We start from the raw sequence: 14565 nt of genomic DNA, 5'->3' as shown, positions 1-14565 counted from the left end.
TCCAGTGACAACCTAGTTTAAATATTTTAGAATTCATTATTTAGAAACACAAGCTAGAGAAAGTTTCCCACACTCTATGAATTACATTCTTCATTTCTCAAAATAGTGAAATTGATTTTGAAAAATAGAGTCAAAACCTTTCACTATCTTCAGTGCCTCTCCTGCTAGCCCGTCCTCATCTATTTTAAAATCACACATCCATTCCTGCCAAGTCTTTTTCCCTCTTCTTCTTCTTCTTCAAAAAATATACTCTAGGCTTTTAAAATAAAACCATTTTTTTCTCTATTTTGTTTTGAAATTAATCAGAGCTTTCTATTAGCAAGTATTTCTATGTAGCTACAACATAATACCTTAAAGGTACTCCAAAAAAGTTTTTGAAGATAAGCCATCTAAAGTTGCTTATGCTAACACAATTTATTTTATTTTAATTGCTAGTGATTGACAAAGAATGAACAGCCAGCTTACCTTTAAAAAAAAAAAAAAACTAGAGTACTAAATTAATCATAATACCAAATTCCTGAAATATGCCAGGGAATTAGGAGCTTACTGTAGTGGAAAAGGCATTTTAATTGTGTAACTACAAATCAGCATCTACCACACTGTAATGTCCATCTGCTTATGATGCTGTGCCAACTAACAGAAACTGAAAAAGATGTGATTGTAGAGCTTATCAAAGACACAAGGCAGATAAATGCTAAATTATTTCAATATTGAAATGTCAAAAGTCAATGATACTGTAATTTTAGAAAGGCATTAGCAGTAACCATCCAAGCACTTCCCAAGGGATAAAGGGCTTCAGTCAACAGACATCAAGTGTTGCATTTCTCCTGTGGCGTTCGCATCTACTGTGAAATGAATACATCAGGCTAAGAGCGAGGCATGCCACTAAGCATTCAGTTCCCTTAATTCCTGGGTTCCTGAGCCCTTCCCCAGCAAGAATCACATGATTTTTGTCTTGCTTCCCAGGTAGGTTTATCAAAAAGGATAGAACATTCTGGTTAGGCAAACACCAATGTCTTGGCACAAACACCAATGTCTTGGATCCGATTATAGTTATGCTTCTCATGATAAATAACCAAAGATCTTTGTGGTAATGATTTTGCTTCCCAAGTAACTTGATTACAGGAAGAAAGCACACAGAACATAGCAACATGAGTGTTTTCGTTTAAGTGACAGTGAAGAGTTTTTTCTTCTGATGCAACAGGCATTCAGCCTTTAGTTGTCATTCTCGTACTAAGCACCATGACTCCAACCCTGAGGCATGAGTCCACTCTTATCAACATGATACAGCAAGGACTTTGAGGCCAAAAGGCTGACACACAGATCATGGCTTACACATCGTTCTCAAAGGTAACACACATCACGCAGTAAGACATCCAGCTAGACGCCTGCCTGCTAGCCTTCCTGTAGTGGACACAATCTTTTGTATTCCTCATGGACCAGTTAACTGCCTTTTCGTCTTACAAATTTCCATGTCCAAAGTCCATTATAGTCTCCCCCAAGATGGATCGTCTACTAGGTTCCTTTTATAAGTTTAGTTTGGAATTCAGCTAATGGAGAAAGTTACATTAACTCTTAATTTTCTCAAAGAAAAAAATTTTTTAACTTTTCCAATGCAGTCAACCTTTGCCAGAAGTAAGTTGCTTTTTTTTTAGAAAAAGGAACATAAAAAAAATGTGCCTTTTGTGGTGACAAAATAGAAACGAGATTTATATTTGTATCATGAACCCTAGAAATTAACACGGAGGTTCACGACAGGAAACTACAGGAAAGAAACTGATGAGAGAAAATGATGGGACCAGGAGAAACCTTGAGAGCTCTCAGCAGGGAGGGCAGAAGAGAAGAGACTATCTCATCGCCACAGAACAGATGGAAACCACTGCACATGACTGAGAAGAATCAAAAATTAGTTTTCAAGCTGGTGTGAGAGGTGGTAACAAAGACTGCTGATGCTTTGTAATTTTAGCAGTCAGTTCAGCTAACAGACACGAGCAAAAACAAGGTAAGCTGTCTCGGTGTTCACAGAAAATTACAGTTTAATCACAATCCCGATTTTCCAACAGCATTCAAAAGGGGAGACTAATTTTGGCCACCTGATTTCCGTAACTATTTCATTTGATACTTAAAAGTCCATATGCAAAAGATCAGGAAGATCTGTTCCCACACTCTCTAAAAGAGGCAATGAGTGCAGAGAAGGGTACTCAAGAGATTAAAATAAAAACTTGAAGTCTACATTGGAAACGTTGGCCCCTAAAATACACCTATTTAATACATGTACTTTTTCTCATTAAATCAAGTTACTACAGGTCCCATTCCAACCATAACGGCACTTAGGTGCAAATCCATGGCAGTGATTACAGTAGAAACACTGACCGTCCTGTTATCCAAATCGCTGTGAAGACTATCACAGCATTCCCACAAAGTCAGGAAGCAAAACACAAGGTATTGGTCCAACAGGTGATGATCTTGTCTGCATTTCTACAATCCTTTTCACCACTCTGCTCAAAGATGCCTTCAACAAAGTCTTTAAACTTATTTTCTACCACCACAGATTTTATTACCTCTTAAGATGTAAGCTCCTAGCTCTTAGGAACTTCTTCATTTGGTAAAACACATTGATATTCAAATTTCAAAAACACTGCCATCAGTAAAGGGGCATGATGATAATACTAATGATTGTGGTCATTTAAAACCGTATTCCATAATTACTTTATCTTTCTCTAATTCTCAAAGGATTCTAGATTAAAATTGGCACTCTTCTGCTGTTTCCAGTCTCCAAGGCAAACAACATGAAACAACTGTCCTCCAATTAAGTTTAATTTCTCTTTCCCCAGTTTGCCAAAAATGCCACAGGGAAGAAATCAAAACAACTAAGCATTTACTTGAGTTTTTGCCGAGAAAATTTTCCCCCACTCCCTTGATCTCACAAATTCTCTTTTTAAAAAAATCCTCTCCCCATGTGAAAACAGAAGTGAATAGAACCCAGTTTTTGAAAAAGCCTATTTTCTATGTAGAGTCTAATGGGGCCTACACACTACTTCTTCCTGCAACACAGAAGGAACCTTTACACTGGCTGGACCAGGGACCTCACAAGAAGGTAACATTTAAAGCAATGTTCAGGCAGCAGTAACATTGGTCCCAATGGGAATGCTCTAAGTTTTTCAACAGATTAAACTATGGAATACATCCAAGAGGAGAAAATAAAAGGAAATGAAAATACAATTACAGCTACTGTCAGTGCACCTGTGAAAACCAATACTGCAGGTTTTAACTCGTGGAACTAGGGTTCTGAATTTTAAATAAGGCTCCCTATAATCTGGCAAGTTACTTAACATGTATCAACCTTCATTTCCTTCACTATTAAATACCTAACACCAGTGTACTTCAGAAGACTATGATGATTAAACAACACGCGTCAAATATAAAAAGTGAGCCATATAACAGAAAACAAGAAAACCTCAAATGAGTATGACTCACAAAAAAATCAATCACAAAATTCCACCAACTATAGGCCTTTTTCATTTAACATTTGATCGAATACTAGTCACTCTGCATCAAATACTGTTTGGGGTTCTGGCATTATCTCATAATCTTCCTTCTGTCTGTAATTTAGATCTGAGTATCTCTCTATGTGAAGCCATCTCCAAACTACTAATCTTTCCAAATCTTCTCATCTCCCCAACCTTTCATAAGTTAAATACTTCTGTGTTCCCTCAGCATTTTGCTCATGCCATTATTGTACATTTTCTAGTATAATGAGGAGTAAGTAAGGCCCAGTACTTGCTATGGAATTGTCTCATGGAGACAAGAATCCTGTCTTGGCTTTACATATCCAGTAACATAGTAGGAAATAATTAATGCATGTGAACAAATGAATGAATATACTGTCCCTTTTAGTCACCTTCTAAGGATAGGGGGAGGGACCAAACATCATTTAAAGTGATTTCTATTTTTAACACAAATTGCAGTAACAACAAGTTGAATTTTTCATATGGAAATTTTTAGTTGATGCTCCCTACCAACTACAAAACTGTTCCTATGACCTTTACATAATACTTACTGGCTGGAACAATGAAATCTCCATGTAACTCATAGGTCATGAGAGGCTCTGGAAGGCTCCTGTGTGAAAAGAACAGCTCAGAATTATCAAATAAATCCAAACAAGTCACTTTTGAGTTTTTTTATGAAAAGATGTCAAATTTGTTATGCATTTCTTAATTAATGTGTAAAACTTCCCTAGGGAATATCTTTACATATCAAAAAAGATACATAAATCGAACAGATCACTTTATCAACTGCTGTTGACACCAAGCACTAACAAAGCCTAAGCAGCCACAAATCCCTACTAGACCTAAGCATACAGTATTTCATATCTAATCTCGGACAGTACCTTTGTGAACATCTGGTTTGATATATAAGACTTCCTTCTACACATTAATGTATTTAAAGCCAAACATACTATCTAATCAAATGTAAGCAAACAATTTTGAAACATCATCCCTAAGATATTAGCTGAAGATTCCACAAAAAATACATAGAAAACATTAAACAAACTCAAATCCTCTCTGCTTAAATATATTACAAAAATAAGAATTTATCTTCATGCCTATGAGAGATGAAATAAAATTGATGACAACTTTAAAAATATACACAGCATTTTCATAGTCTACAAAACAAGTTACATAAGGTAGTTTATTTTATCCTGTGATCAACAGAATGCTACAGTTCAGTCCACCTTGCTACATATCTTAAAATTATAAAAGACCAGAGCAACTAGCTTTATAAACACTTAAAGAATACCTAGACAAGTGTCAGTCTGTACAGCCTTTCTGGAGGGTAATCTCGCAAGATATTAAGAACTTTTAAGAGGTTACAATCCTGTAACTCAGACATTCTGCTTCAAATTTTTTTTAAAAATCAAAGATGCACAAACAAAATTTTTTAACATATGCAAAGCCAAGAATATTGCCAGGAATAAAGAAGGCCACTTCATATTGACAAAGTGTCAACTCGTCTTGAAGCCAAAACAATACTAAATATTAATAGATCTAATAAGAGAGCCCCGACACACTCAAAGGAAAAACTGACAGAACTACAAGGAGAAATGGGCAAATACACAACTATAATCAGAGATTTAAATACCCCTCTGTTTCAGTAACAAGTAGAAAAATCAGGATACAGAAGATTTGAACAAAAATATCAACCAACTTAATCCAATCGGCATGTCCTTCACCTAAATGACACTCCACTCAAAAGCAGAACACACATTCCCAGCACATACAGGCCATTTATTTTCCAAGATGAACCATATTCTGGGCCATGAAACAAATCTCAAAAATAAAAAGGGCTTAAGTCATACAGAGTTTCTTCTTTGATTACAACAAAAATTGAATTAAAAATCAGTAACAGAAAGATAGCTGGAAAACTCGAAAGAGAAGCTAGAAAGTATTCTGAAATGAATGCAATAAAAGCACAACATATTAGAATTTGAGGGATGTTGGTAAAGCAGTACTAAGAGGAAATTTTATGCTACTAAACACCTATATTAAAAAAGAAGAAGGGTGGTAAACCAAGGACTTCATTTTGTACCTTAATGAGCTATGAGGGAAAAAAAAAAGTGTAAATTAAGCCAAAGTAAGCAGAAGAAGAGAAATAAAAATCAAGCAGAAATCCATGAAATAGAAAACAGAAAAATAGAGAAAATAAATTAATCCAAAACCGTATCTTTAAGATAATTAGTAAAATTGATCAATCTAGCCAGAATGATTAGGAAATAAAAGAGAGAAAATAAACAATGCCAGCAATGAGAAAGGTGACTACAGAATCAGTGCAGATTCTGAAGTTATCAAAAATAAAATACTATGAACAATTTTACGCCCATAAATTCAACAATTCAGATGAAATGGACAAATGTCTTAAAAGACACAAGCCACCAAAGTTCACTCAAGAAGAAACAGATAACCTGAGTAGTCCTATTGAATTTGCAATTAAAAATATTGCCAGTTAGAAAACTAGGGCCAGATGATGTCACTGAATGAATTCTACCAAACAATTAAGAAAGAAAAACTACTGATTCTATACAAATTCTTCCATAAAATAGAAGAGGGAATAATTTCTAACTCATTCTGTGAGGTAAACTTTATCCTAATATCAAAGTTAAACACATTATGAGAAAGGCCTTATGAGAAAACTACAGACCAATATCACTCATGAACATAGATGCAACTATTCTTAATAAAATGTTACTAAATCAAATTCCACAAGATAAATAAAATAATATATCACAAGTTGGGTTTATAACAGGAATATAATACTAGCATAATATCTAAAAATCAGTATACTTCACCAAACAAAAAGAAAACTGTATGATCATATCAATAGACAATTTAGGAGAAATACCCTCTCCCACAAATTGTACTAGAACTACTGGAGATCCCCATGCAAAAATGAACTTGAATTCATACCTCATATCTTATGTAAAAATTAACTCAAAATGGATCATAGAACTAAGCGTAAAACCTAAAACTGTAAAACTTACAGAAGAAAACTTTTGTGACCTTGAATAAGTGCAAAGATTTCTTAATATAGCATCGAAAGCACAGTCCATAAAAAGAAAAAGTGATGAACTAGACTTCATCAAAATTAAAACTTCTCTTTGAAAGACACCTATTGAGAGAATGAAAAGAGAAATCACAGAATGAAGAAAATATTTGCAAAGCAGGTATCTAAGAAAGGACTTGTACTCAAAATATATTTTTTTAACTTTTAAAACACAATAATATTACAATCTAAGTTGTAAAAACTTGGGCAAAAGATATGCACAGACACTTCACCCAAGAAAATATATAAATGGAAAATAAGCACATAGAAAAAAAGTTCAACATTACTAGTTATTAGGGAAGTACAAACTAAAAGAACAATGAAATACTATCAAATACCTGTTAGGATGGCTAAAATGAAAAAGATTGACCAGCTTAAGAGTTGGCAAGAATGAAAAGGAAATGGAACTTTTGTACAGTGTTGGTGAGGATGTAAAGAAATACATCAACTTAGGAAGAAAGTTTGTTAGTTTCCCAAAAAGTTAAGCATACACTTACCACATGATCTAAATATTCCACTCCTGGGATTTATCCAAGAGAAATGAAAGCCTATGTCCACTCAAACATAGGTATATGAATGCTTTTAGCAGCTTTATGTGCAATAGCCAAAAGTTACAAGCAAGTTAAATATCCTTCAACAGATGAACTGATTTTTTTAAATGCTGGTTTATCTATAAAATCATCCATTAGTTAGCAGTGAGATGGAATGAACTGGTGGTATATACTACAACATAGATGAATCTAATTATTCTAAGTGAAATAATACCGATTTCAAGTATACGCTGTATAATTCTATTTATATAAAATTACAGGAACTGTAAAGTAACGTATCAGTAGATGAGGCTACTTCAGTGGGGTGAGAGATTTCAAACAGTAGGAGGAAACTTTTGGGGGTAATAATGCATAGGGTCACTATCTTGATTATGGTGTTAAGTTTCAGAGGTACACATATATCAAACTTATATGCAGCTTATTGTATGTCAACTATGTTTCAATAAAGCTGTCTTAAAAAAACAAATAAAAATAGGCCAAGCATGGTAGCTCACACCTGTAACCCCACTGCTTTGGGAGGCCAAGGCGGAAGGATCATTTGAGGACAGGAGTTCAAGACCAGCCTAGGCAACAAAGTGAGACTCTGTCTCTATTTTTTTTTTAATGTTTTGAAAAGAAAATTGAAAAATCAAAGAAAAAAATGTTTAGGTACATATATTCCTTACATACAATTTATAATGCTATAGTCACATACAAACACAAAATGACAACCAGAAACTAAAATATAATGCACGAGTGAAAAAGTCCTGCTCTTATTTCCCCTCCCTCTCCTTTTCCCCTACACTCCCATTTCACCAAGAAAATGGAAAAAAAAAAAAAAATCAACTATACCACAGGCTAAATAAGGAGAAAAAAGGGCCAATGCAAAGAAAGTCTTCAGGAGGTTTGTTTCAAAATATGGAAAAGCAGGAGGTAACAAAGAAGAAAAATGGTTATCTAGCAGAGAAGGAAAGTTAAAGGGTGCTGAAAAGAAAAGCGGGGTTGGTCGGGGGGATTGAGAACCCTTAGAAAAACATTTCTTTTCCGATAAAAATGAATTTGTATCTGAATATCTTCTACAAGTTACTTATATCATTGCCATATGTCTAGCTAAGCAATGCAGCGTAAGAAAATAAATATTGTTAACATTAGGGAAGCAGCCATAAAAACAACAAGTTCCCCATACAGAATGTATTATGCTGAGTCACTGCAACTCTCAGCCTCCCACCTGACATGTTTCTGAGCCACCTCTCTTTGCCACTCGTTGGGATCTGTTGGGGGATATAAATCATAATATTTACCTAAGCTGGCATTTCCCTCCCAAAAAGTCCCATTACAATTTCCAGGCTTAAAAGAAGTTTCCTCCAGGTAAAATCATTTGACTAGAAACATCACAAAACCACTCATTTGTCCCCTCACAACAGAAAACTGCTGTAACGAACATGTTTCTGAAAATCAAAATAATGGTCTGCATAGATAAGAAATCATTCAGAGGGCTGGTATTCAGCTCTCTAAAACATGAGAAGTAAAACAAAAAAAAACATTGCCTCAAGTCAGTAGAAGGAAAAGGGAGATGCGACGCATCGGTCCACTGCACATACTTGTCCTTCTCCAAGACCCTGGAGGACCTGCTTCTTGTTTTAGTTTGGTGCTTTGGGGCTCTGGCTGTTTTCCTCCCTCCACCTCCACCATCCCATCCAATAAGATGGCTGGGTTATTTGCAGTGAGAAGAATTCAAGGGCAAGAGCTTTTTTGGGTGAGAAAAGCTATATTCAGCTTCACGCCATGGTGCCGTGAGTGACAGAGCTGGGGCTCCAACCCTGGCAGGCAGGCTGGCTCCAGACCTCCTGCTCTTGACCATCACACTGTATTACCTCTCATGCAGAAAGAAATACACTTGCTTGGGCCAGAACCCTGTTGCCAAAATGGAGGTAGATAAAAACTCAGTTTTATCCCATTTGATGCATCACCAAAATTTTTTTTAAGTGTCAATTAAATCCTAATTACTGCATTTTCCATCGCTAAAAATAACATAGGGGAAAAGAACAGCAACCCAACTTTCAAATCTCCCAAGGCATCTGCCATCTTATGATAATTCACTTTATCACATTCAGGCAGAATGTGTATTTTGTTAGAAGTGAAGTTATATAATAATAACATCTCATAATGTCGTTCTGTAGGCAATGTTTGTTTAAAAGTGTAATTCCATAGGATGAAGCAAGGTAATAAAATAAAAAGGCAGAAAAAGCAACACAAGACCAGGGGCAATAAGGAATTAGCTTCTGAGAATATCAAGATCCAAAAAGAAATCCTATGTACTAAATAAAAAGAGCCTCTAGTTTATTAAACAAATTCCTCCCACACAGCAAAAGAAAAGAACCATATGGAATGGAGAAAAAAGAATGCAATTTATTGCCAAAAAAGGTGGATTTCCAGCCTTAGTTTTCCATCATCTCAGTCAATCCCTTTACCTGCACTGCTACAAGTCTACCAAACAGTAAAATAGATTTAAAGCCATCTCCTAGAGTGGCAGTACTTCTTCTGGTTAACATGTGCAATTCTTCAAGTTAACATGTGCAATTCATTGTATGTTTATACCCCTTACCTACTCTTTCCTGCATCTAATACAGCTTTCTCAGGAATCTCAGAAATATTGACATTTTGAATCAAATAATTCTTTGTGGGGGGAGGGAGGGCTGCCCTACGTACTGCAGGATGTCAGATGCCACCAGATGCCAGGAGCACTGCAAACCAGCAATGGTGAAAATCAATAATGTCTCCAAACATGGCAAAACATCCCACTTGGGGGGCAAAATCATCCTCAGTTGAGAACCACTGTTCTAATTTCTCAGCCACAGGTACAGCTCCAAGTTGCTGGGGATACTGCAGTGAACAAGACTTAAAAGATGCCTATCTTCAGGGAACTTAAATTCTTATCCTAGGGTTGGGAGTAACAAGATTCATTTTTACCATAATCCTCATCTAAACCACAGTTAGTCACTATCAGTGGCAATACTGATATAAGTATACATCTCTTTATCAATTAGGAATAACAATAGTGCACATAATAGTTTAAGAAAAAATTTAGAACAGTGACTGAAAAAATCTTCTTTACATAAAGCACTTGAAAATAGGTAATACATACCTATTACCGAAGGATAAATTTTATATCATTAAAAAGTGGGACAACCATACAACCCAGCCTACCTGATGGTAAACAACAGAAAGAATATACCACCAATACAATGTATTCTTGAAATAAAAGAAAACCTGACTCTAACAAAGCCTATTTGAAAAATCTTTATCTACAGGACACAGGATGGCTAAAGAAACATGTTAAATGCTATCATGAAGACATAATCAAAAATGAACCAGGTTCATCAACAAATAAATGCCAGTGGTGGAGGAAGGGAGGAAATGCAGAGATTAAAAGAACCTTAAAACCTATCAACCAAGTGAAATGTTGGCACAGTTTAAATCCTGCAGGATTTAAACCAAATATAAAAAGGCTTTTTTGAAGACTGCTGGTAAAAATTGAACATAGACTGAATGCTGGATATTAATTTTGTTGTACATAATATATTCTGATTGACTTTTAAAAAATGACTCTTTGAGGCCAGGCACGATGGCTCATGCCTGTAATCCCAGCATTTTGGGAGGCCGAGGCAGGCAGATCACGAGGTCAGGAGATCGAGACCATCCTGGTTAACACGGTGAAACCCTGTCTCTACTAAAAAAAACACGAAAAAATTAGCCAGGCATAGTGGCAGGTGCCTGTAGTCCCAGCTATTCAGGAGGCTTAGGCAGGAGAATGGCGTGAACCCGGGAGGTGGAGCTTGCAGTGAGCCAAGATTGCGCCACTGCACTCCAGAGTAAGACTCCGTCTCAAAAAAAAAAAAGAGTTTTTGAGGTACTCAAGTATTTATGGGTACAGTAATATGATGTTTCAGAAAATCTTTAAAGTATTATCTATAAAAAGTGGCAGGTAGATCCCAGCACTTTGGGAGGCTGAGGCGGGTGGATCACCTGAGGTCAGGAGTTCGAGACCATTCTGGCCAACATGGCAAAACCCTGTCTCTATTAAAAATACAAAAAAATCAGCCGGACGTGGTGGTGAGTGCCCGTAATCTCAGCTACTGAGGAGGCTGAGACAGGAGAATTGCTGGAACCCGGAAGGCAGAAGTTGCAGTGAGCCAAGATCATGCCATTGTACTCCAGGCCGGGCCAACAGCAAGACTGTCTCAAAAACAGTGGCAGGTAGGAAGATTAATGAATTAAGAAGGATGGAATGTTGATAACTCAAGAAGCAGGATAATAGAGCCATAAGGGTTCATTACACTAACTTCTCATCTTATGTATCTGAAATTTTTCATAATTTTTTAAAAATACAAAATATGTCATATAAAGTTGATTCGAATGTATCCACTGGAACCAAAGTAACTTTTACCTGGAAAACAACCCTATGCATGGTTAAAAAGCACTGTTCCTGAGGCCAGGTATGGTGGCTCACACCTGTAATCTACACTTTGGGAGGCCAAGGGGGGCAGATCACTTGAGGTCAGGAGTTTGAGACCAGCCTGGTCAACATGGTGAAACTCCGCCTCTACTAAAATTACAAAAATTAGCCAGGCGTGGTGTGGCAAGCCTGTAATCCCAGCTACTCAGGATGCTGAGGCACGAGAATTGCTTGAACCTAGGAGGCAGAGGTTGCAGTGAGCCAAGATCGTGCCACTGCACTCCAGCGTGGGCAAAAAGAACAAGACTCCATCTCCAAAAAAAAAAAAGAGAACTGGTCCTAGGTCATTCGTTTGCCATGGAAAATCTAATCTAAGTCCCCAACAGAACCACAGCATATAAAAATTACAGTTGTGATCTTTTTTTATTTTTTTAACTGTCTATATACTTGCTCTTCATCTAACCCTGAGCTTACCATTATTTTCTTTAAAAAAAAAAAAAAAAACAGTGATTCATAAAAAATGCTACCCTCTCCTAACTCTGTATTTTCTATCATCAATAGAAAACAACTTTATCTTAAAACCTCACCAAGTAAACTTCTTTTCAAAGAGCTTTGCATTGACATGTCATAAGCCTTAAGTTCAAATCATTTAAACTTTAAAAAATCATTTCAGCATAAAATATAAAGACATAATGAATCCAATAAATAGCCTTCATTCCATCATGAGCCTCAACGAGTTGTTTCATAGTGTTTAATTCCTAAAATGTACATCCACAAGAAACGTCTATTTCAAAACCCAAGTCTATGTCAATTCCTGTTCTGTTGCAATTTACTTAGTTACTGATGTTTATCTACCAGTTACCTTTCTTTCTGGGACACTGAGACACCTGAGAAATTTTCCCTTTTTAAAGTAAGGCTTCATTTAAGTATTGATATTTATGTACACAATTGGCATCTGTTGTATGTTACAGACCCCAATAGTCCATTCTTCTATCTTGCTGCTGAGAAGCGCTTACCTCAAATACTGTTTCAGGGCACTTGTTATTGTCTTCACTTCCCAATCTGCAGAATTCTCCAGGTCCACCTCATGGCACGTTTTTACATCTAGTGAGCAAGCAAACAACAAAAAAATAATTAAAACCTTGAACATCAAAGGTCCTCTTGTCTAGCTCACAAAGCTTCCATTTTTAAATGAGCAAACCACAATCCTGCGGTTTCCTAGGAAAACATTATATATACAATTTCTCTAAAATACTATAAGATATGTTCTATGACTAGACACTTCTGGCACTTCAGAAAATCTGTAGTAGAGATCAAAGCAAAAAATAAGAGATGGGTTGGGAGTAAGGAAGAATTAGATATAGTGTATTATTTCAACACCCACAATGTATTTTATGTATAGCTATTATCATCGTTGTTAACAGTATCACTCAGTAGCCTTGGCTTATAGCAAGTGGCACTTTCAGTTGTATGCATATGATTTGTTTTAGGTGGCACTGTTGCTCTCATACTGTGTATTGACAGAGGCAGGAGACAGCCAAATAAGAAGGGTAGAGTCCCCAGAGAACCTCCGACCCACCCAGGTCACTGCGTACATGAGGCTTGCCTAAACATGCCCACAGTGAAAATTTCAGTCTTTAACCCATGCTCAGTAAGGGAAATAAATCAACGTGGAGTGGCTCAGACTAAGGGCCCACATGCACACTGGGGGAACAGGGCGGAGCTACTGGGAATTCCTGCCTTATGCCAAGGAGGAGCCAGACCTCTTCAACTCCTGTGTGGTGGCCTTGCGTTCAGTATGAGAGTTGGGAGCCGGGTGGTGGGACCCCCTCTCTTTGCTGAGAGCTCCCCTTTAGCTCAATAACTTCCACTCTCCTCACCTTTCACTGTGTCCGCATGTCTGATTTTCCCTGGTGGTAACACAAAAACTCGGATTTAGCCGAATCAGGGAGCAAAAAACATCCTGCATCATTATGACACAGAAAATTGCGGGTGGCACCATGAACGGCAAAATGACAATCAGAATGGCAACAAACTGGTAAAAGGATGATAAACTTAGTCTCAGATTTTCAGGATTTCTGTTCATTAGATAATCTTTCTGAAATTAATATATGATCAACCAAAACAGAAAATGACTAGACAGAGACTTAAAAAGTCATTTACAGTTAACCTTTCACATTAACACTATAATATATACACTCATCCGGGAAATATGTACTGGAAGTCTTTGTGTAACACTCCAGACATTCATTCTAACTTAAACTAGTTTTCTTTATCCAAATAGTGCGTACTGATGTGTTTCTTACAAACATCCTTTCAAGTGATAAGTCAATAGGGTTGCTCCTTTATAAAGTAAAAGAAAAAAATTAAATTCAAAATGGCTAGTAAGTTCTAAAGAAAAGGTATGTGGTATCAAGAAAAAAAAAAAAGGAGATGGGAGAGTTAGTCGATTGTGGAAAGGAAAGCGTCAATCCTGCCAGAACTAAAATGAAAGGATGGCAGGAAAGGCAAACCCCTAACGAGTATGGTGGCACCTTTGACTCTTGTAACTCTGGGCTGGTACACTCAGCTGTGGCATGGTGGCGGGGAGGAGAGCAGCATGGGTATCAAAAAGCTGGGCTTACATGCCTCTAACAACCTGGCCCAGCCATACCACCATAAGCGACTTCCAAACCTATCTGAACTTCAGATCTTCATCTGCACAATGGAGATACTGTAAATGCTCTCACAGAACTATTAAGAGCATCAAGGCAAATGAAGAATGTATACAGATTTCCATAAATAATTAAATGTAGCAGGTTATTACCACTGCTGAGTCACTAAAAAATATAAGCAAGCAGTGATGGTACCTGCCCAAAGGGAGGAGGCAGGAAATGGGTTATGACGAATGATAATGAGCCATCAGTATCAATCTGCCTGGTTTTCTACACGCCTACTATGCAAAGGAGAAAATAAGAGATTCATGGAAAAGACTGTTTC

General features: G+C 36.8%; 1 protein-coding gene across 3 annotated transcripts in view; it reads right to left on the bottom strand.

Moving 5' to 3' along the window:
• ARHGAP10 (Rho GTPase activating protein 10) overlaps nucleotides 1–14565 on the bottom strand; it is a 333388-nt gene that overhangs the window by 109986 nt on the left and 208837 nt on the right. For all 3 annotated transcript variants that reach the window (XM_015139311.3, XM_078002317.1, XM_078002316.1), the window contains 2 exons: nucleotides 12603–12690; nucleotides 4061–4119 (listed from right to left, as the gene is read on the bottom strand). In XM_015139311.3, coding sequence (XP_014994797.2) covers nucleotides 4061–4119; nucleotides 12603–12690 — 147 coding nt within the window. The remainder of the gene's footprint in view (nucleotides 1–4060; nucleotides 4120–12602; nucleotides 12691–14565) is intronic.

The sequence above is a fragment of the Macaca mulatta genome, chromosome 5 (assembly GCF_049350105.2).
Source record: "Macaca mulatta isolate MMU2019108-1 chromosome 5, T2T-MMU8v2.0, whole genome shotgun sequence".
NCBI classification, from domain to species: Eukaryota; Metazoa; Chordata; class Mammalia; order Primates; family Cercopithecidae; genus Macaca; species Macaca mulatta.
The sequence above is the reverse complement of the archived record's forward strand: the minus strand, read 5'-3'. Positions and strand labels throughout refer to the sequence as shown.